This window comes from Cnephaeus nilssonii (genome assembly GCF_951640355.1).
Source record: "Cnephaeus nilssonii genome assembly, chromosome: 4".
NCBI lineage: Eukaryota > Metazoa > Chordata > Mammalia > Chiroptera > Vespertilionidae > Cnephaeus > Cnephaeus nilssonii.
This window is the reverse complement of record NC_137075.1, coordinates 46271061-46294487: the sequence shown is the minus strand read 5'-3', so window position 1 is coordinate 46294487 and position 23427 is coordinate 46271061. Positions and strand designations below refer to the sequence as shown.

Genomic DNA, 23427 nt, shown 5'->3' with positions numbered 1-23427 from the left:
GAGGCCTGCTGCCGTTTGTGCTTGGCTTGGGACCTTTGGTAGGCACCACAATGTGAGCTGATGTCAGCCACCACTTGTGCTGGGCTCGTGGCCACTTAGTTGCAGCTGTGTTCCAAGCCAAGACTGGCCAGGGCTTATGCCAGATTCAAGGTCACTGATGCCAGTTACTGGTTACTGCTTGTGGTGGAAGGGGGAGGTGCTTAGCACGAGGTAGAGGGCATGCTGCGTCCAGCCATTGTTTGTTTAGTGTTTGTGGATCTTCTCGAGATTTTAGGTAACTCCACAGCACAAGTTGAACCAAGCCGCTGTGAGTTGTGTGGGGCAGGGTCTCAGGAAATCTCCAAAGTAGGGTGCATAGTGTTAATGGAGAGCTCAGATTTTGTGCCCACCTGCCTCTGCAGTCTGGGTGGGAGGCGAGTTCAACAAAGGAACAATGGTACCTATAGTACCTCCCTCCCAGAAGAGAGGTGCCCCATTTCCAAGGGAGGTGCCCCATTTCCTACCCTTCCAGCTTTTGCCCTGAAGCTAGTCAATTTAATTCCTCACTATAAATCCCTGGTGCTTTTTGAGCCGCTGCCCCTGCTCAGGGGGGGCTTAGAGTGTGTGAGTTTGTGAGGAAGCAAGTTTGTGCATGAGCCCCTCAAAAGGAGCACCTAGGTCTACAGCAGCCTTCCATCTCATTTGGACACAATCCCTGCTGGTTTTCACGGGCAGATGGTATGGAGACTCCTCTCCCCAGCACTGGTGGCCCCGGCTGTGATCCCTTGCTCCTCAGGAGGGACCTCTGCAGCCTAAAGATCCCTCCCCATTCTTAATTGCCACACCATGAGTGTGGACCTGACCATTTCGATCTTTGCCCCTCTGACAGTCTGGACATGGCTGCTTCTTTATATCCTTAGTTATAGGCCTTCTGTTTAGTGAATCTTTAGGTGATTGGCAATGATGATGCTATTCTATAATATAGTTGTCATTTTGTTGTGGGTCAAGGAAGGAAGCGAGCCCTGTGTTTGCCTACCCCACCATCTTGATTGGAAGTATTGTATTTGTTCATTGAATAGCCTCTTTGACCTTTCACCAAGATATGAAGGATGGGGTGAGGATTAGTAGAACATAGTTTGATATTTAACACTTTTATCATTCTTAATATACCTATTAATATTGGGGGTGATAAATCAGATTATAGATGATTGTATGAATGGCTCTTGGATACTATGGATTTAGATCTGTACATAATCTAGACTTAAAGGTTGACTCATATTGAATGTGGTCCTGACAGTTCTCCATCCATCCTTATCCAGAGTTCTGAATGGGTTTTGCTCACTTAGCTCTGTTATTCTGAGTAGACTTGCAGGGAGCCATAGCACTGTGGATTATTAGGGGCCAGACACTTGGAGGCTAGATCCAGGCAGTCTTTAGAAACATAGCTTGTTGGTAGGTTGATTAGCCCTGAAATTTTACTCTGACTGAAATTCTATATAGTATATTGAAAAAAAATTCTGTAATGAAAATCACATCTGTATTTAGTTTGATGATGCTTAAAAGGTATTCATAATGGGGGGCAATGCCCAGCTGGCATGGCTCAGTGGTTGAGCATCGACCTATGAACCAGGAGGTCATGGTTCGTTTCCTGGTCAGGGCACATGCCCGGGTTGCGGGTTCGATCTCCTGTGTGGGGCGTGCAGGAGGCAGCCAATCAATGATTCCCTCTCATCATTGATGTTTTTACCTCTCTCTCACTCTCCCTTCCTCTCTGAAATCAATAAAAATACATTAAAAAAATCATAATGGGGTACAACTTCTTAATGGATATCGTATGGGATTTCCTTTTTGAGTAATGAATATGTTTTCAAGCCCTAGCTGGTTTGGCTCAGTGGATAGAGCGTCGGCCTGCAGACTGAAGGGTCCTGGGTTCAATTCCAGTCAAGGGCACATGCCCAGGTTGTGGGTTCGATCCCCAGTAGGGGGCGTGGAGGAGGCAGCTGATCAATGATTCTCTCTCATCATTGATGTTTCAATCTCTCTCTCCCTCTCCCTTCCTCTCTGAAATCAATAAAAATATTAAAAAAGAAAAAATGTTTTCGAACTAGGTAGAGGTGGTGGTTGCACAACATTATTCACTGTAAAGCAGTTAATGTCAGTTTATGTGAGTATCACATTAAAAATGTATTTATAGTTTTATTAGTGATATCTATGAGCCTTTGTAAAATGACTTATTTTTTTAAACAAGAAAATGATACATTTTTGTTTTAGAGGATGTATAATGTACAGATAAATGAAAATAAGATCAGTTATTCTGTCTCAGATATAGCTACTCTTATTTATAGTACATGTTTATTAACTTAAAAAATACATGAAAATTATATTAAAACTAGAGGCCCAGTGCATGGATTCGTGCATTGGTGGGGTCCCTCGACCTGGCCTGCAGGGATCGGGCCAAAACTGGCAGTCTTACATCCCCCGAGGGGTCCCAGATTGCGAGAGGGTGCAGGCCAGGCTGAGGGACCCCCCCCCCCCCACTGGTGCACTAATCTGTGCACTGGGCCTCTAGTATGCATATAAGATCTTTGGACTCTCTTCCCACCCTCCCCCCTACCCCCTTCCTCTGAGATTCATCAGTCTGTGCCATGTTTCCATGCCTGTGGGTTGAGCATCTGCCCCTTGGTGGTCATACGCACCATGGCTACCAGTCGAATGGTCACTTAGGCTTTTATATATATAGATGTATTAGAAGACTATAATAAAAATATATTTTTTTACTAAAATAAAAAATTTCCACTTAATGCACAGCCTAAATGTTTTTCTATATCTTTTCATAAACATCTACAATTTTATGTAATATAAAATATTCCATTATGTGGGTATATCATAATTTTTAAATGATTCTCCTTTCAGACATTGAAGATATTTCATATTGTTTCCTATTCTAACTAATAATTTATCACTGAACAGAATTGCATCTAAATCTCAGTTTATGTCCATCAAATAATTTCCTTGAAATGGAATTATTGGGCTAAGGGATATATAACCTGTTTCAAGGCTATTGTGTATTGCCAAATTGCCATTTAGAATTGTTGACTCAATTTATACTCAGTCATGTGTGAGAGTAAATGAGCAGGCTCAAATTTATGACTATTTTTATTATCTGAAAAAGTAAACAGTAACACCAGAAATTATAGAATATATAGAATTTTTGGCAACCTATCTTGATTTCTCATTCTCTCTCTCTCTCTCTCTCTCTCTCTCTCTCTCTCTCTCTCTTGTTTTGTTTTATTTTACTTATTGATTTGAGAAAGAGAGAAACATTGATCTGTTGTTCCACTCATTTGTGCTTTGGTTGATTCTTGTATGTGTCCTGACCAGGGATTAAACCTGAAACCTTGGTGTATCAGGATGATGCTCTAACTGAACTACCCGCCAGGGCCCTCATCTTAAAAATCATAGGAAATGAATGTCGTACCAGTTATGTCTAGAGTTTTATAGCATTTATGTTTTGCAAAGTAACACACTAAATGTAGTTCTTACATAAAACATATTAAGCTTTGGGTTATTATTATTTTTAATGCAGGTATTATATTCATAAAATTAAAATGCCATTTTAAGTGTATAGTTTGATGAATTTTGGGCATTGTATACAAATATGTTACCACAACTACCATCAAAGTATAGAATAATTTTGTCACCCTAAAAAGTTTCTCCGTAATCCTCTGCAGTTGATTCCTTCTCCTCATCCCCCTGATCCTCTCTTTCACCTTAGGCACCCAATTATCTGCCTTCTGTCACAGTAGTTTTTTGGTTTTTTTTTGAGAATTTCATATAATTGAAATCATAAAGTGTATATGGTTTTTTGTGTTTGAGTTATTTTTTAAATTAAAAAAAATTAAACTTACTGCAAAAATATTATATAGCATCAGGTGTACAACTTTATAATAGGACATCTGTTTACTTCATTGTGTGCTTATCACCAGAATTCTAGTCTCTTCTGTCACCATATATTTGACCCATTCAGTTCTTTAGCTTAGCATATTTTTGAGATTCATATTGATTCATGTATTAATATTTTATTCCTTTTCCTTGTTAATAGTATTTCATAACATGGACATACACAATTTATTCACCAGTTGACAAACATTTGGGTTGCTTCCAGTTTTTGGCTATTATGAATAATAACTGCTGTGAACATTTGCGTATACATCTTTGTGTGGACATGTGATTTTATTTACTCTTGGGTTATTATCCACAAGCAGAATTTCTGGGACATATGGTAATGTATGTTTAACTTTATAAGATACTGCCATACTGTTTTCTAAAGTGGCTGTACCTTTTCCATTCCCATCAGCAATATATGAGAGAAGTACTTGTTCCATATCCTTACCAACGGGATGTAGTCTTTTTAACTTCAGCCATCCTTGTTGGTATGTGTTGATTAATGATATTAAGAGTTTTAGATTTTAACATCAGCCTTCTGAGTGCTAGAATATTTTGAAATAGTGGAAATTGAAATAATTATATAGAGTAGGGCAAAAGTAGGTTTATAGTTATTTATATGGAGAATAATACAATAATCCTACCTTATAATAGAAAAACATGCAAATTGACCGCACCTCCGATACGCCCACGATTGGGCCGGCGGGAGGCTAGGGGGCGGGACTCCGGGTGGCCTATCCAGCCGTTGAGAAGATCAAGATGGCGGCGCCCAGTCCTCTTAGTTCGGCGGTCCCTGGGGAGATCGCTGCCCCGGGGAGGCGAGACCTGGCTTCCCAGACACTCAAGAGGGTATCGGGAAGATCGGCCGCCTGGGGGGGCGTGGCCGGGCCCTTCCCGCCCCTCCTGGAGGTACCACGGGCGATCGGCCGCCTGGGGGGGCATGGCCGGGCCCTTCCAGCCTCTCAGGGGGGTCCCTGGGGAGATCGGCAACCTGGCGGGGCATGGCTGGGCCCATCCAGCCTCTCAGGGGGGTCCCTGGGGAGATCGGCAACCTAGGGGGTGTGGCCGGGATATCGGCAACCCGGGTGGTGTAGCCAGCCCATCCAGCCTCGCCCAGGGTCCCTGGGAACATTGCAGGCATGTGGTTGCTGAGACCCAGACCAGGCCTCTGACCAGAGATTCATAGCTTTGCGAAGACCTAGGGCAGGGATCTGTCTCATCTGCAGAGAGACAGAGGTTCTGCAGTGCCCCCAAGATGTGGGTGGGCCCAGCCAGGGATCAAGGGACATGGAAGGACTCCTGGCAGAGGGCCAGGACCCTCACCCCTGAGGCGGGGGTTGAGGGGTGGTGCCACCTCAGTGGAGGGGTGCTGCACTGCAGGGTACTGGACTGACTGATGTGATTCAGAGAAGCTCCCAGTGCTAATGGGCCTCGCTCAGGCGGCCTTCACACTTCAGAGGCAGTGACTCCTGCTCCTGCCTTGACCCAAAAGCAAGCTCGCTACACCCTGCCCCATAGCAGAGCATGCCTAGGCTGTGAGTGGGAAGCCTTCCACCTGCTTTGGAGAAGGGGGGGCAGTAAAGAATGGGGGGAGTGGAAAGAATGTGGAGCATCCGCAATGAAGAGGTGCTTGAGAAAGAGGCTCGGAAGTCTGACTGGAAGGTTTGTTCTGTTTGCTGGGCCGCTGCCCCTTAGGAAGCGCAAAGAGCATGGCTCTGAGAGCTTCCTGTGTGCTGAGTCAAGTTCCACAGCCAACTGGAATTGGCCTCAGTTTCCTGGTCTGTAAAATGGATTAAGCGTGTCCCAGTGCCTTCACTGAGCTTTGATGGCCAATTGAGATACTATATAAAGAAAATGAGGGAAGAAGTGAGAAAGAAAAGGAAGGACAAGCAACACAAAAGAAACACTGAAAGGAACCTGTAAACCCATTGTCACTTAAATAGGGAATATAGTCAATAGTGTTGTAATGATGGTATGATGCCAGGTGGGTACTAGAAATATCGGGGAACACTTTGTAAAGTATATGATTGTCTAACCACTATTCTGTAACTAATATAAAACCTGAAACCAATACAAAAAAATGTTGAATGTAAAGAAATGAAAATTGGAGTGAAATTTTTATAAATTTCAAAGTTTAAATAAAAGCTGTAAAGGAAGGAAGGGGAGAATAAAAAGTGTTTTTCATTTTGCCACTTCATTAAAAAGACAGTTGTCTTTATATGGTGCTTTTATACTTTTCTAAGTCATTATCTCATTTTAATTTCCGGGCAACTTAAAGACAAGATAAGTATTCCCTCCACTATTCAAAGAAAGGAAATCTTGGTGTCTGGTCCTAATGATTCAATCGTCAAGCCCTTATTGTAAAGCAGGGTTAGTAAAATTTTCTGTGCAGGGTAATATCTATACTAATAAAAGCCTTGGGGGTGATCAGGCCAGCAGGGGAGGGTATTTGGGGGCAATCAGGCCCGCAGAGGAGCAGTTAGGGGGCAATCAGGCCAGCAAGGGAGCAGTTAGGGGGCAATCAGGCAGGTAGGTGAGCGGTTAGGAGCCAGCGGTCCCGGATTGTGAGAGGGATGTCCAACTGCAGGTTTAGGCCCGATTCCACAGGGATCGGGCCTAAACCTGCAATTGGACATCCCCCGAGGGGTCCCATATTAGAGAGGGTGCAAGCTGGGCTGAGGGACACCCTCCCCAGTGCACGAATTTCGTGCACCGGGCCTCTAGTTAATAAATAATAATACAAGAATAAACTGTGTTTTAAGTACTTAAAACTGTAAATCTACTTTTGCCCCATCCTGTATTCCTGCTTTTTAAGAACTGAAGTGGGCTTTGTAGGCATATGTTCAAGTGACTCCTGTGTAATTGTGGTCCCATCATATATATGGCATGATTTTAGTAGGTTGGTAATGTACAGCTCAATTTAAGTGTCTTCCTACCCCTACGAGTGTAAGTTAATACTTTTATGTGTTTTTTTTTGGTTATGCTTATTCTGTGCCAATGATTCATAAGAAAAGCATTAAACAGATTGACTTGTATTGATGAAAAGATTGGTGATTTGTATTTCTGAGAATATGGTCCTAGAGTTCTTTATTTTTTTGAATAATTGATTTAGAAATTTTAGATGAATTCATGGATTAGATTTAAAAGAAATATGATTAAGAACAAATGAAGATTTGTCTCTTTTTATTCTTCCATAGGACATTTTCATTCCATCTCCAAGTTTGGAAGAACAATCAAATGATGGAAAGAAAGGTGGAGATTTGCATAGTTCTTCTTTGACTGTTGAGTGTTCTAAAACTTCAGAGACTGAACCAAAGAATTCCACTGAGGATCTTGGGCTTTCTTTGACAGGGGATTCTTGTAAGTTGATACTTTCTGCAAGTGAGTATAGTCAGTCCCCAAAGATGGAGAGTTTGAGTTCTCACAGGATTGATGAAGATGGAGAAAACACACAGATTGAGGATACTGAACCCATGTCTCCAGTTCTCAATTCTAAACTTGTTCCTGCTGAAAATAATGGTATCCTGATGAATCCAGCAAAGGATGGACAAATAGAAGTGAATCAGAATGCTGATGAAACAAAAGGGGATGACACAGAAACCAGAGACGACATTAGTATTTTAGCTGCTGGTAGCAAAGGCAGAGAAGAGACTGTAGCAGAAGACGTTTGTATTGATCTCACTTGTGATTCAGGGAGTCAGGCAGTTCCTTCTCCAGCTACTCGATCTGAGGCACTCTCTAGTGTGCTAGATCAGGAGGAAGCTATGGAAATTAAAGAACATCAGCCAGAGGAGGGGTCTTCAGGGTCTGAGGTGGAAGAAATTCCTGAGACTCCTTGTGAAAGTCAAGGAGAGGAGCTAAAAGAAGAAAGTATGGAGAGTGTCCCATTACACCTTTCTCTGACTGAAACTCAGTCCCAAGGTTTGTGTCTTTCAAAAGAAACCCCAAAACAAGAATGTCAGGAACCTATGGAAGTTGAAACCAGTGTGATTAGTATTGATTCCCCACAAAAGCTTCCAGTCCTTGACCAAGAATTGGAACATAAGGATCAAGAAGCATGGGAAGAAGCTACTTCAGAGGATTCAAGTGTTGTCATTGTAGATGTGAAGGAACCATCTCCCAGAGTTGATGTTTCTTCTGAAACTCTAGAGGGAGTTGAGAAATGCTCAGATTCCCAGTTGTGGGAGGATGATGCTCCAGAAATAGAACCATGTGCTGAGAATAGAGCTGATACCCAGGAAGAAAAGAGTGCTGAATATGAAGGAGATCTGAAATCAGTGACTGCAGAAAAGGAACCTGTACAGGCAGACTCTCCACAGCCTCCAGTAACTTCAGTGGGAGAAGGTGATGTTCCAAAACCTGACCGGCAGATGCAGCAGACCCAACCTCAAGAGAAAACAGATAACTCATTACCAGAAGACTCAAAAATGGCTAATACAAAGCAGCTGGAGAAGGCCTCAGCCCACACCTCACAAAGCTTCTGTGAAAGCTCTAGTGGTGAGTGTGATTGTAAATTGTTCTATGTCTGTCTCCAACCATATTACAATTTGGAATGGGAGGTAAGAAAGAACTACATGCTTATGTCAGGGCTGAAAATTAACTTGGATTTATGTTTATGAACAGCTAATAATGGGAAATTAAGAAATTTGGGTTGTATTCTTTTGTAGCTGTAATTATGTATGGAATCAGATCATTTAATATTTATCAGATTTATGATTTAGGAGTAATCAACATGAATTTTATTATGTATAAATTATACCAATCTGGTGTTTTCTACTAAAGTCCCAATCTTGCCCAAATTTTTATATTTTGACAGTTGCCTTGAAGTGCAGGATCTTTTTTAATTACATAGTAAAGAACTCTGTTAATGGCCCTAACCGGTTTGGCTCAGTGGATAGAGCATTAGCCTGCGGACTGAAGGGTCCCAGGTTCGATTCTGGCCAAGGGCATGTACCTTGGTTGCGGGCACATCCCCAGGAGGGGGTGTGCAGGAGGTAGCTGATCGATGTTTCTCTCTCATTGATGTTTCTAACTCTCTATCCCTCTCTCTTCCTCTCTGTACAAAAGCAACAAAAAATATATATAAAAGAAAAACCCTCTGTTAATGAATATGCTGTTATTGGTTGTTTCCTCTTTATGGGTATTAAGTAAAGTTTCTGAATTTGGCTCAACATATGTACATCATAAACCTTAAACTGGAAAATATATTAGTTTGTGACTTTTATCTATTTTATGAAGTCCAGAATGAGAATATAAATTACTTTCTGAAATATTTGTAGAATATTATGTACGACATTAGCTGAAAAGAGTCCAGTTTTTCTAAATGCCCAGAGTTAGTGTAATTTAAAAACAAATTTTGAAAATAAAAAAATAGCCCTGCTGGTGTGGCTCAGTGGTTGAGCCTTGACTCATGAACCAAGAGGTTACCAGTTCAATTCCTGGTGAGGGCACATGCCCAGGTTTTAGGCTCGATCCCCAGTAGGGGGCATGAAGGAGGCAGCCAATCGATGTTTATATCTCTTTATTATCCCTCTCCCTTCCTCTCTCAAAAAAAAGCAATAAAAACATATTCAAAACAAAACAAAACACAAACTTAAGAAAACAAGCTTCTAGGATTATGGAAATGAGAAACAGTATTTGGACATCATAGCTGTTAGTATGGGTGATTATACCTTTTGGTATTTCTGAAACAGTCCCACTTTATACCTCTTGTGCAGGTGTGATTATTAATAGTACTTATTTTATTTATTTTTTCCTCAAAGTTATCTCAATTCATTAGGTTTTATATTCAGGACTTTTTTTTTTTTAACTTCTTCAGAAAAGAAATGTTAGAGCTGAAATGGAGGTTAGGGGTTATTGGGTTTAGTCTCTTCTTCCTAAAGTCACATGGCTAATAAATGATTGAGGTAGGACAAGAGCCTAAGATGCCTGATTCTCAGTGCTATGCTTTTTCCCCCCTGTGAGACTGAATAATATAGTTTCTCTGATTCTGATGAGTTACGGTAAAGAACTATCTGAATGACCTAATATTTTATATTATTGAATATTTTTATAATTTCATTACATCTAAATACTGTTATGACCTATATTAGCTAGAATTATCAGGGCTGGTAGATTGTTTCAATTTGGTTACTTAGGAGTACTCTTTAATTATTTTAGCAATTGTATGTAGAAGAAGCTTAAAACATTGGGCTGTTTCATTATGTTAAAAGTATTCTTCACGAATTATTGTTTACACTATTAATGGTAGAGCCAGCTCTTTTTAAAAAATTTTCACCCAGGATATTATTCTATTGATTTTTTTTTTAGAGAGAGTGTAAGGGAGGCAGGTGGGGGGGGAGAGGGGGGAGAAAGGGAGAGATGGGGGGAGGGGGGAGAGAGAGAGAAAGAAAGAGAGAGACATCCATGTGAGAGAGATCACATCGATTGGTTGCCTCCCTCGCTTGCTGGATGGAACCTGCAACCCTGGTACGTGCCCTTGACCTGGTATTTAATCCGTGACCCTTTGGTGTGCAGGCCGACTCTCTAACCACCAAGCAGTACCAGCCAGGGCAGAGCCAGCTCTTTTTTATAATAGACATTGCCATAGTAAAACTTATTTTACTAATTTTTATCTAGGTTATTGAAAATACTAATAAGTTATATTCTGTTTACTTAGTTCTTGAGGAAACAACTAAAAGCAGTGAAGACAGTGGTTGGTCTATTAGAGAATTAAAGTAAATTACTACTCAGAAGAGCATTGCTAGAACAAAAAATATTATTTTGTACTTAAAACATAGTTGTCTAGTTGCTAAACCTAAAGAGAGACTAATTTCAATGAGAGTAACTTAAGGAATTAATGGTTCTGGAAAGACAGAATTAAAGTTACAAATTGGTTGAGTCCCAAGTGTGTTAATTAGATTTCTGTATGTCACAGTTAGAAGGGTACTGTTGTTATTTTATTAAAGTCTTTACTGATTGGAAAAAAGATACATGCTTAATTGTGGAAAATGTTCAAATAATACAGAAAAGGGGAGAGAGGGAATGGCTGGAGAGGGAAGGTGGGCAGAGGGAATAGGGGGAGAATCATTCTAAACACCTCCATTTATAGATAACTTGTCACTGTTATTAGTTTGGAGACTTCTACAGAAATGTTTTCTGAAGACCTACTCCTGAAATTTGAAAAAAGCAAATTTAGGAAGGTGGTACTTGGAAGCCCAATAATATTCAATATAGAATAAATTTATGATGGGTTTGATGATATGAAAAATCATAAGTTTAATAAGTCTTTTTAAAAATATGTATTTTTTTATTGATTTCAGAGAGGAAGGGAGAGGGAGAGAGAGATATAAACATCACTGGTGAAAGAGAATCAATGATCAGCTGCCTCCTACACATCCCCACTGGAATCTAACAGTGATCTCCTGGTTCAAAGGTTGACACTCAACCACTGAGCCATGCTGGCTGGACAATAAGTCTTTAACTAAATCCACAAATGGTAATATATAATAGGTTAATAATGATCATTGAAGCTAGATATGTCTTGTGGTCTAGCTCTACCATTTATTGGCTTACTTTATGGAATATCATCCTAATTGGTCGTTAATGTCAGAGGCAGACTCTTAGGATAGGCTGTTTATGGGTGGCATCACCCAATATAGAAATTCTTATATATTTAACTAGAGGCCTGGAGCATGAATTCGTGCATGGGTGGGGTCTGGCCAGCCCATCCTAATGGGGGCTGATTGGGTTGGGCTGGTGGGGGGAGGGGCCATGGGTGGTTGGCCAGCCGGCCCTGCCCCCCATCAGGGTGGGGAGTGCCTCAGGGTGGGGAGGGCCGATTGGGGGTGGGGCCGGTCAGGGGAAAGGGCCTCGGGGGAGGGGTCATGGGTGGTTGGCCAGCCGGCCCCACCCCCAATCGGGGTGGGGAGGGCCGATTGGAGGTGGGGGGGGGCGCCGATGGGGCCCTGATTGGTCTGGTTGGCCGCCACAGTGCGCCTCATAGCGACTGGTCATTCTGGTTGTTCTGTCATTCCAGTTGCTGGGCTTTTATATATATTGATTAGATGGCTTTAAACCATTGAAAGAAATGACCAGGTCTACTCTTGAGAACAAAAGATGGGCTTTATATTGTAACGGAAAGTTAGAAGTATGAGAGACCTTACTGACATTCAATGTTTTAAATTTTGGTTTGGACTAATGAATCTTTATAGTCTTTAGTAATAAGGTCAAACTCCCCACTCAGATGGCTTGACAATGGATATTAAGTTCCTTTTGTTTATTTGTATCTTTTATAATGGGTTGGTGTGCTGGCATACATTAGGATAAATCAGTGGTCGGCAAACTGCGACTCGTGAGCCACATGTGGCTCTTTGGCCCCTTGAGTGTGGCTTGGCGTTAGAACCACTTCTTCAAAATAGACTCGCCCAGGCCGAAAACCGACTTCTGCGCATGGGCCACGAAGTTTCAATCGCACTCTACGTGTGCGCCCGCACGTGGTATTTTGTGGAAGAGCCATACTCAAGGGGCCAAAGAGCCGCATGTGGCTCACGAGCCGAGGTTTGCCGACCACTTGGATAAACCATCATAATCTGGGAAATCAAGAAGGGACTTGATAATTTAAATAATGAGGGTGTGCTAAATCTTAGAAAAAGAATTGAATATGTTGAAAATTCCAGTAAATTTAAGAGGATGAAATAATAGTTTGCAGAATTTGGTGGTAATTTGATTAGATTACCTATGTCTTTCAGATGAGTGAACAAAAGCAAGAGAAATGGGAAAGCATTTGGAGGACATTGAAAAGAGGCTTTATGAACATGAATAATTTAAGATAGAGTAGAAATATAGGCTGCTACTAGTTAATTGAATGCTAGTTAAAGAGTTAGGGATTTATCTTCTAGTAGAAAACTTACAGTTTTGACCAGGAGCTAATGTGTTCAAAGTCATGTTCTTTAGGAAGATTGCTTTGGTTCCAATGTGCAAAAAGAATTGGGGGATGGGGGAAACTTAAGGCAGAGAAAGTAATTGATAGGCTGCTGCAATAATCAAGGAATGAGGCATTGAAGACCAGAGAGAGGTGGTGTCAGTGCTGCCTGTAAAATACTCAATTTTCCATTAGGTTGTAATAATGCAGTTACATTATTGGTGTCAAAATAACTTCATAACTTTTATCTAGTACCGTGCAAAGGAAACACATACTTTTAAGCAATATTTAGTGCTTCACGTTATATTTGCATATTATGGTTTGTCACATAGAAGGATTTTCAAAAGTCTGTATGGTCAATCATAATATGAGAGATAGATAGTTCCTGTGAAGAGAGCAGGTGGTTGTTCCAGGAATGAAAAGTTCTTTAAAATATATTTTTTGAATGTATGATGCTTTGTGAGATACTTGTTTTTTAGTTTCTATACCTTTTCTAAATTCTTCTTTAGTAACGTAAAGGACTTGCTTTTTAAGGAACTGCCAGAGAATGAATGCTTATCTACTGACCCATTTCTCTTTTTTCTATAACTATGGTGGAATTCTTTGCCATTTAGATGTGATGTTGAAATTCTCCACTCATACTCTTTACAGTTCCTTTAGCTGAGCATATATATTTTTCATCCTTTATTTCTAAAGTTCATTCATTTTCTCTTTTCATCCCTTCAGATTACTAATTCATTTTCTCTTACATATAGATGTAAGAGATGTTTTTGTTGTTGTTTTGTGATTTTGAAGGAAAAAAGTACCAAAGTGCTTGATATTAAAGGTAATAAAGGATAGGAGTGGCCTGGCCGGCGTGGCTCAGTGATTGACTGTCAATCTAGGAAGCAGGAGGTCATAGTTCAATTCTCAGTCAGGGCACAGGGTTGTGGACTCCATCTCTAGTGTGGGGCGTGCAAGAGGCAGCCAATCAATGATTCTCTCTCATCATTGATATTTCTATCTCTCCCTCCCTCTTCCTTCCTCTCTGAAATCAATAAAAATGTATTAATAAAAATAGGAGTGGAGTGGGAAAAGATGAAAGAAGAAAATATAATATAATAAGAAATATATTTGTTCTTTATCCGGTTCCTGCACAGAGCTGCTAAAACCCTTGTTGTTTTTGAAGTGAAAGGAATATCTTTTTGTTATTCACAACAAGCCCTTTTAGTCACAACTGGGTTTGTGCTGAGTGATTTAGGGTAGATCCCTATATAGCCTCAGGATGGGGCTGTTCACAGTGAAGACTAAGTGATTATTATTATTTTTGGTTAAGCCTCACCTGATGATATTTTTCCATTGATTTTTAGAGAGTGGAAGGGAGAGGGAGAAACAGAAAAACATCGATGTGAGAGAGAGACATCGATTGTTTGCTTCCTGCACGTACCCCGACCAGGGCTGGGGAACTTGCAACCCAAGTACGTGCCCTTGACTGGAATAGAATCTGGGACCCTTCAGTCCATGGGCCAACACTCTGTCTACTGAGCCAAACTGGCTAGAGCAAGACCAAGTGTTATTAAAGGGTGGAACTTTTAACCCTACCCCTTGACTCCTGGGACGGGTTGGGCTGGAGAGTCAAGCTCTACAAAAACTTTTTTTTAAAAATATATTTTTATTTTTATTTTTTCAAAAAATATATTTTTATTGATTTCAGAGAGAAAGAGCTATAGACACATCAATGATGAGAGAGAATCCCTGATGGGCTGCCTCCTGGATGCCCTACACTGGGGACCTGCATGCCCCACATTGGGGATCAGCCCTCAACTGGGCATGTTCCCTGACCAGGAATCGAACTGTGACCTCCTGGTTCATAGGTCGATGCTCAACCACTGAGCCATGAAGGCTGGGTGCACAAAAACTCTTTTTTAAAAATATATATTTTTATTGATTTCAGAGAGGAAGGGAGAGGGAGAGAGAGATAGAAACATCAATGATGAGAGAGAATCATTGATCGGCTGCCTCCTGTACGCCCCACACTGGGGGTTGAGCCCGCAACCCTAAGCATATGCCATGACCTGGAATTGAACAGTGACTTCCTGGTTCATAGGTTAACGCTCAACCACTGAGCCACACTGGCTGGGCTCTACAAAAACTCTTGAACAAGACTTGGTAAGCAACCTAGTAGGTAAATGATCCTGGATGGTATCTCATCCCAGTTCCACAGAATCTCCTGCTATCAAAACCTTCTGGACCTCACCCTGTGTACTGCTTTATCTGGCTGTTAATCTGTGTCTTTATAATAAACTGGTAAACGTAGTAAATTTTTCTCTGCGTATCCTGAGTACCACCAGCGGATTAATTGAACCTAATAAGGAGGTTATGGGAATCTATAATGTGTAGCCAGTTACAGCACAGGTAACGACTTGAACTTGCTACTGGTATCTGAAGTGGGGGTGGTCTTGTGGGATTGAGCCTTTAATGTGTGGGATCTGATGCTATCTCCAGGTAGAGAGTATCAGAATTGAGTTAAATTTATAGGAGAGCCAGTCAGTGCCCTGAGGATTGGAGAATTGCTTGGTGGTGTTAGAAAATACATTAGGCAAACTCTTTTCACAAGTGGTGACTGGGTATGATAGATTATAGTTATTTGAGCCATCCTAGAAAGAAAAGTACAAATTTTCATATGTTAGGTTTAAGAGGAGCAGTCTGGCATAATTCTTTTTTTTTCTCCCAAACTTAGTCATTTTATTAAAAGAGGTAAACAATTAGGAAATCAGGAAATGTGAATTTGGCAATTTTCTGATTTTGCTTAGCAAAAATTTGGAATTGTGACTTAGTTAACAACTAATGTTAAACAAAAACCTTTGCAGTGGACAGCTTTGTTGAAGGAAAGGGTTTGTTGAGTCATATATTAGCCTGAAAAAAGGACCCCAGGTCCTGGGACATAGGTCCAAACCATCTGAAAAGGGCTAGATGGTGCCCTTTTATACAATGGATTTGGGGAAGAAAGATGTAAATTGTTCTGCAAGAATTTACATTGGCTATAGATAAGGACAGGAAAAGGTGAAGGGGTGGGGAGGCAGGTGTAGGATAGAGGCATCGTCCCTAAGGAAGAAATACTGCTTTTGGATTGGTTATGGGCAACATGAACCATAAGCAGGATGCAGAGGCATCTGGTGGTTGAATTTTTTTAGATAGTTGCCTGGAAGTTGATTCAAAGTTTTAACATACATTCTGGAATGTGAGCATTCTTTTGTTGGTTTTGGTCTGCGGCAGTTACCTGATTAACCTCTTAGCTCTTCCACTTTGCATGCAGCCTATTGTAACTTAATTTAGGACATCTCAGAATTTTCTCTTGTCAAAGTTTTTTGTATTTTGGCATGTTTTATGTTTACATTAATTTTATTTATTTAAAAATACATTTTTGTTGACTTCAGAGAGGAAGGGAGAGGGAGAGAAGGATAGAAACACTAATAATGAGAGAGAATCATTGATTGGCTGTGTCCTGCACGCCCCCCACTGGGGATTAAACCCGTAACCTGGGCATGTGCCCTTGACCGGTATCGAACCCGGGGACCATTTAGTCCGCAGGCCTACGCTCTATCCACTGAGCCAAATCAGCTAGGGCTGTTTATATTAATTTTATAATGACTAACCAAAAATGTGTATACTGGAACGCTCATATATGTGAGACTATTGTGCAGAGATGTTGATATGAATATTATTACTGTGGTCTAGAGTGAATGCTGGTCAGTATTGCTGAACCATGAAACCCATAGATTTCTATGTTAGAACCAATGAGTATTTTGAAGTACTTTGGCCCATGAGATTCTTTGTCACCTCTTTGAGTAGAACGTAAATTACAGGTATTACCATCAGACTTCAACTAGAGGATGCTACAGATTGCTAAAGCTTATAAATTAACTCCTTGGATTAACATTGCACACAATGAGAAAGTCTAGATTTGAAACTACCCAAATTTGTATCACTGAGAATTCCCAAATGTACTGTCTTGGAGCTCACATGTTTCTATGTTCGCATGTTCCTCAGACCCTCCAAACTTTGGGCTTCCTCTATTTGCCTTCCTTTGGTTGTCTACTTTGTGTCAGTCCTGTTGTTGATGGCTGTAAAGAAAGCAGAGAGAACAGTAGGAAATTGGTTGGGAGGCCTGTTGAGGGGGGTTGGGAATGAGGCAGAATTTGGGAAAAGAATAATTTAAATGTTTCTTGCAGTTCTCTTCACGTTTGCTTTTTTTTAACACTTCTGTTTTGGTTTCCTTTTTGTTTATTTATTTATTTTTTCCTCCAGAAACTCCATTTCATTTCACTTTGCCTAAAGAAGGTGATATTATCCCACCATTGACTGGCGCAACTCCACCTCTTGCTGGGCACCTAAAATTAGAGCCCAGGAGACACAGTACTCCTATTGGTGAGTGATTAAAATGTAATGCCATTTAAAGCAGAATTTCTAAGATAGTATTTTTTATGCATGTGATTTCTTTTAGATCTGAGGAGTTGAATCTTCCTCATCAGGTTGATTTTTGTCTTAGGAAGAATAAGGTTGTGATGTCTGATTTCATGAGTTTACTCCCAGGAGATATTGAGTGGTAATGAGAGGAAAGAAAAGGTAGAAGGAATAAAGAAGAAAAAAAAAGTAGGGATTTTATCCTATTACTTGCAAAGCAGTGGAATCTGAGTGCTAAACAATGATATAGAGCTCTTATAAGGAAGGGAGAACAGGCAGGGTAGAAGTACTATTAATTCAGTACCCTGGCTGATCAGTCTGCTGCTTGACAAGGCAAGAAAACATAGATCCTCCTTCCTTAAAGCAGCCAGTAATCTACATTAACCTACTTTTTTCCCTCTAGTCAGTGCTGGGAGGTAACAGTCTTGCCGTCTGGAGTCTCCTGCTACCTATGCCTGATGCTGGCATTGGCTGAGGGCTCATGCAGCATCCTTTGTCCAGATGCAGAAGTGGAACTGAATCCTGTTGCTCCTCTTAAGACCAGGTGTCAATACTAGTGTGTAGTTGTTGATACTTGTGACAGGATCTAACCTAGGAACTCCCTTTCAATCCTGCAGAGCTGTGGAGCCAAATAGGCAAACTGATGACCTTGAATTAATTGTTTTTTGTTTGCATTTTAGTGTTCTTTCTTTCTACCTCCTGCCTCCCTTCTTTCAGATATTAGCAACTATCCAGAAAGCACCACAGCAACCAGTGATGTCATGTCTGAAAGCATGGTGGAAACTAATGATCCTATACTTGTGAATGAAAAAGAAGATTCTGGGGCTGTCCCAGAAATGGATGATAAATTGTGTCTAAGAATGAAACTGGTCAGTCCTGAGGCGGAGGCGAGTGAAGAATCTTTGCAGTTTAGTCTGGAAAGTAAGTTTATGTTAATCTTGGGTAATTAGTAGCTTCAGATCATCTGGGAAGTAGTGATTATATTTTTCTAGTTATACTTTTATAATTATAAATGTATTTGTAAAATATTATTATCCATTATGCTAAGTGAAATAAGCCAGTCAATGAAAGAAAAATACCACATGATCTCACTCATTTATGGATAATAAAGAACATTATAAACTGATGAACAAAAAGATAGATACAGAGGCAGTAAAGCATCAAACAGACTGTCAAATTACAGCGAGAAGGTTAGGGAGAGATAAGAGATCAACCGAAGGACTTATATGCATGCATATAAGAATAACCAACGGATGCAAAACATTGGGGGGTGAAGGCATGTTATGGAAGTGGGGTGGGGGGGGCAATGGTAAGATATGCACACATATAATACCTTAATAAAAAAATTACCAAAAATATGTAAAATTATGTGGTCAATCAACTGTAATTATAATTCTGACAGTTTTATAGTGAGTCCACTGAAATATAACTTCTAAGATCCTTAGCTATTTTAAGATTTTGGTTTAGTGTTAATAAAGTATTTTGTGAAAAAAAAATTATTATCATATATTTAATTCTTTGCTTTTGGCCAGTCACTGTCAATGTTACTGAAGATGCTCCATTTTATTTTATATTTTAATTTTAAAAAATATTTTTATTGATTTCAGAGAGGAAGGGAAAGGGAGGGAGAGATAGAAACATCAATGATGAGAAAGAATTATTGATTGGATGCCTCCTGCACAGCCCCTACTGGGGATTGAGCCTGCAACCTGAGCATGTGACCTTGACCAGAATCGAACCCGGGACCCTTTAGTCCATAGGCCAACACTTCATCCACTGAGCCAAACCAGCTAAGACGAAGATACTCCATTTTATATTCTCTATGGTTCCGGTTGTATCTCTGCATTAAACCTGTGTTGATATTAAGTAATTGGTTTCCATATTCAGAAACAGTTCAGAAGAGGGTAGAAAATTTGAGATTATGGATTCACATTGTAGGTTTATGTTGACTATTTCCCACATTAATTGCAAGTTATTTGGTATGGCTAAAATACAGAGAAGGTACAAGGGAGTGGCTGTAAAGTAGAGACCAGATTCTGAAAGCCCTTTTATATCATGATGAAAAGCTGAAAAATTTTAGGCAAGGGAGTAATAAGACTGGATTTGCTTTTTAAAAAGGATCAGCTGAGCCTTGGCCTGGTGACTCAGTTGCTTGGAGTGTCGTCCATACACCAAAAGGTTGCAGGTTCAATTCCCTGTTAGTACATTCCTAGGTTGTGAGTTGAATCTCTGGTTGGGGTACGTATGGGAGGCAACCAGTCCATGTTTCTCTCTCACATCAATGGTTCTCTCCCTCTCCCTCTCCCTCTCCCTCTTCCCCTTTCTCTCTTTCTAAAATCAATAAACATATCCTCGGGTGAAGATAGATAGATAGATAGATAGATAGATAGATAGATAGATGATAGATAAGTGAATAAATAAATAAATAGATCAGCTGAGTGTTTCAAAACTTGTGTTTCTATGTATCATTCCTTGCCTTGCCCATTTCCTGTTCTTCTGCCTGGCAAGTCTTCAACCAGGAATTGGGGTAATTAATAGTGGGGATGGAGATGAGGGATGAATTTGAGAGGTAGTTAGTAGAATAGGGACAACTTGGGACCAGTTGAATATAGAAGTAAGGGTAGGAAATAATACCAAATGATTCTACATCTGTGTTTAGTTTTCATGATAGCACTCTATACTAAATATCCTTATTTCCATTTTATTGATGAGAAAACAGACTAAGAGAGATTTTAAGTTATATATGTATGATCATAATAACTGGTAAGAAGTAGAGCTGGAGTTTGGATCATATCTGACTCCAAAGGTTATAAATTTTTTTACTAAGTAGTTTGTAAATGCAGTTTAATGGAGTTAGAAAAGGAAGAAGTCTTAAAAGTGAGTAAAGGAACATTCAGAGACGATGATGAGGAGAATGTAAAGCCATGGATGGCTATGGGGAGGAAAGTTACAAGAAGAAAACAATGTCAGATGCAGAAGTGAGGTCTAGTAAGATATTTCTGAAAATGTACATTGGGTTTGGCAATTAGGGTCCATTTGGTGACTCTAGCAAGAACTGTTTCAGTATAGTGGTGTGGATGGGAGCTATACTGAACGTAATTGAGGCATGATGGGGAGAAGAGGCAGCAAATGCATTCTTCTTTTGAGAAGTTTTTGTTAAATATGGCAAGTTAGAGGGAAATGCAGGATTAAAGGAGATTTTTCATTTTTAGACTTAGCGGTCTAATCAGGTATATAGACTGAATAGAAATCTCCAAAAGAGAGATGGATTAAAAGTGAGGGAATAGGGGAAATAGTTGATGAAACAGGGCCCTGAGGGAGTTGAGAGGGAAAGCTTTCAAAGACCACTAATAGCCAGGCTGGTGTTGCTCAGTGGTTGAGCATTGACCTATGAGCCAGGGGGTCTCGGTTTGGTTCCTGGTTGAGGCACATACCTGGGTTGTGGGCTTGGTCCCCACTGGGCGTGATCGAAGGTTCTCTGTCATCATTGATGTTCTGTCTCTCTCCCTCTCCCTTCTTCTCTGAAAAATAATAAAAAAAGACCACTGTAGAGTGAGTAAACTTGAATAAGAGGGATTTTTCATTCTTTGAGAACAAAGAAAATAAATTTTACCTAATTTCAGTTCTTACTATACGCCAGGCATTTTATATGTACAGCTCACTAAATCTCCTGACAAACTTGAAAAATTGTGTGTTTTTTTGAAAATCCTATTATCCACATTTTACAGTTGGGAAAACTGAGGCACGGGCCGGTTGAGCACCTTTCCTAGAGTCATACAACTATTTAATGTAGTACCTTAATTCAAACTAGTTCCAAGAACCAGAAGTCCAGTTTCAAATCACAGTGCTATTCTGCTTCTCAGTGCTTACTGATTTGAATCTTAGAACCTCAGTAGAAATTAAAGTATTACATGTTTCTATCCTTATCATCTTTTCTGAAATCAAGTAGAGCTTATTAAGAGAGTATGTGGTAGCCTTGAATCTTTATATTTGAGATTACAGTTGGAAAGAATTTAAATGAAGCTAAATGTTAAGGATGACTATATTATTACTTTTCAGATAATAGGAGCACAGGATCAGGCATCATACTCAAAATTTTACTCATCTCATCCTCACAACAAACCTGTGAGGTTGGTCCTGTTTTCTCTCTCTTATAGAAGAGAAAACTGACTCAGAAGATGAAGGAGTTGACTCCCAGGTTGTACTACTAAGTGCTGGAGCCAGAGCCTGAGCCAGATTTCTGTTTCAGAGCTAGGGCTTTAACCACTAAATTTCAGCTGCCTCCTTGATGGACTATTTAGATTATGTTGGGTCATGAAATTGTAGAAATGTTTAAAAATATGTTGTTATTTTTTTCTGAGGCTGGAATAAATTATCAATGAATACATTTTAATCCCTTGATATTAGTGACATTACTTTGAAAATATGGGATTCTTTTCAGTATCATCCTTGATTCTTTTTCTTTTTTAAAAAAATCCTTACCTAGGGATATATTTCCTCATTGATTTTTTTTTTTTTAAGAGAGAGGAAGGGATTGAGAGAAAGATAAATATCTGTTTAAGAGAGAAATATTGATCGGCTGCCTCCTACATGAGCTCCAATAGGGGATTGAACTGCAACCCAGGCATGTATCCTGACTGGGATTGAACCACAACCCTTTGGTGCATGGGATGATGTTTCAACCAACTGAGCCACTCTTTTTTGAAAAATGTGGATTTAAAAAAAAGAAAATGTGGTTTTTCAGTTATCTGTCTCCAAAGATCTTTAGGAAGAACTTGAGTACCTTCTATGTGTGGGTTCTCATAAAACTGCACACTATTTAAAATTTGCCTCTGAAGACATTTTCCTACATAATTTATCTTATTAAACTTTCCTTGTTTATTTTAAATTTATTTGATTTTTAATTTTTATAATTTTTTAATTTGATTTTTAAGTAAATATTTAAAAAATTCTTGTATGAGACAAGATAGTTGAGATTCATTTTTAAATGTTACTGCTGCATTCTATTTCTGAACAAACTGATTAGTCATCTGTAGGAAGTTTGAAAAAGATTGATAGAAGTGATGTGTACTATCCTATATAATCAAAGGGTAATATGCAAATTGACCCTAAAGGCAGAAGGACCACAACGACCGTGGGACCAGTTACTATGAGGCACACTGACCACTTCTTAGTCCCTTTCCCTGGCCAGCAGGCTCCAATTTCCTGATGGCTATTGGGGACCCGGGGGTGGATGGCAGGGAACGCGGGCGGCACCAGGCCAAGGCCCCCGCCCTGCCGGTCGCTTGACCCTCAATGGGGGTGGGGCCGGTGAGCAGGCGGAATGGCCAGCCTCTTGGTCCCTGCCTCCCCCGTCCCCCTCCCCAGCCATCAGGCACCAATCACCAGATGGCGAACAGGGAACGGGGTGGGTGGTGGTGAGGGGCGGTGCCGGCTGCGGGCAGTCAGGAAAGATGACCTTGATTGCAGGTCAGGCCTAGGGACCATACCTGCGCACGAATTTCGTGCACCGGTCCTCTAATTATAAGTCTTTTTATGTTTCCTTATTATTTTACCCATTTCTTTTTGTTATTTGTGCAAATACATACTAGCAGAACAGGTTTTTGTGTGTGATATTAACTGAATTCTCTCTCTTTCCTTTCCTTGCTTCTGTTTTTATTAAGAGCCTGCAATTGGTGAAAGAAAAAATGGATCTACTGTTGTTGCTGAGGCTGTTGCCAGGTAACTAGAGCTGGTTGCTATTTAGAGGAATTCAATATACAAAGCCACTGTACTGCAGGGAAGATGATTTATCAAGAGAGGAATAGAACTTAAAATATAACTCCAGCATAAAGATTTAACAATGTGTTGAATCTAATACAGGCTTTCTAAAGTCTAATAAAGCTTTTGCTATACTTAGAACTAAGATATTTGAAGGTGTTTTCCTTTCTCCCTTTATTGAGACTGAGATTGTTGTTGCTTTGTGAGGAAATGAAGGTTTAACAAAAGATAGCCTTAGACCTTGTTCCTCTGAGACCCTCTACTCAGCCGCAGCCTCAGGCCATTTTCTCTTCTGTTTGCCAAATTTGCTCTGTTGAACTGTTATTTTTGCTTTGTCATGAATGCTGTAATGCTTTGAGCATGAGTATGACTCCATCCGGAGGCTCTGGTGGTAAGCT

The 23427-nt window shown here is 40.2% G+C and overlaps 1 protein-coding gene across 2 annotated transcripts in view; it reads left to right on the top strand.

The window, feature by feature from the left end:
• TP53BP1 (tumor protein p53 binding protein 1) overlaps window positions 1-23427 on the top strand; it is a 90429-nt gene that overhangs the window by 34530 nt on the left and 32472 nt on the right. For both annotated transcript variants that reach the window (XM_079769302.1, XM_079769301.1), the window contains exons 12-15: window positions 7122-8421; window positions 17114-17233; window positions 17987-18190; window positions 22933-22990. In XM_079769302.1, coding sequence (XP_079625428.1) covers window positions 7122-8421; window positions 17114-17233; window positions 17987-18190; window positions 22933-22990 — 1682 coding nt within the window. The remainder of the gene's footprint in view (window positions 1-7121; window positions 8422-17113; window positions 17234-17986; window positions 18191-22932; window positions 22991-23427) is intronic.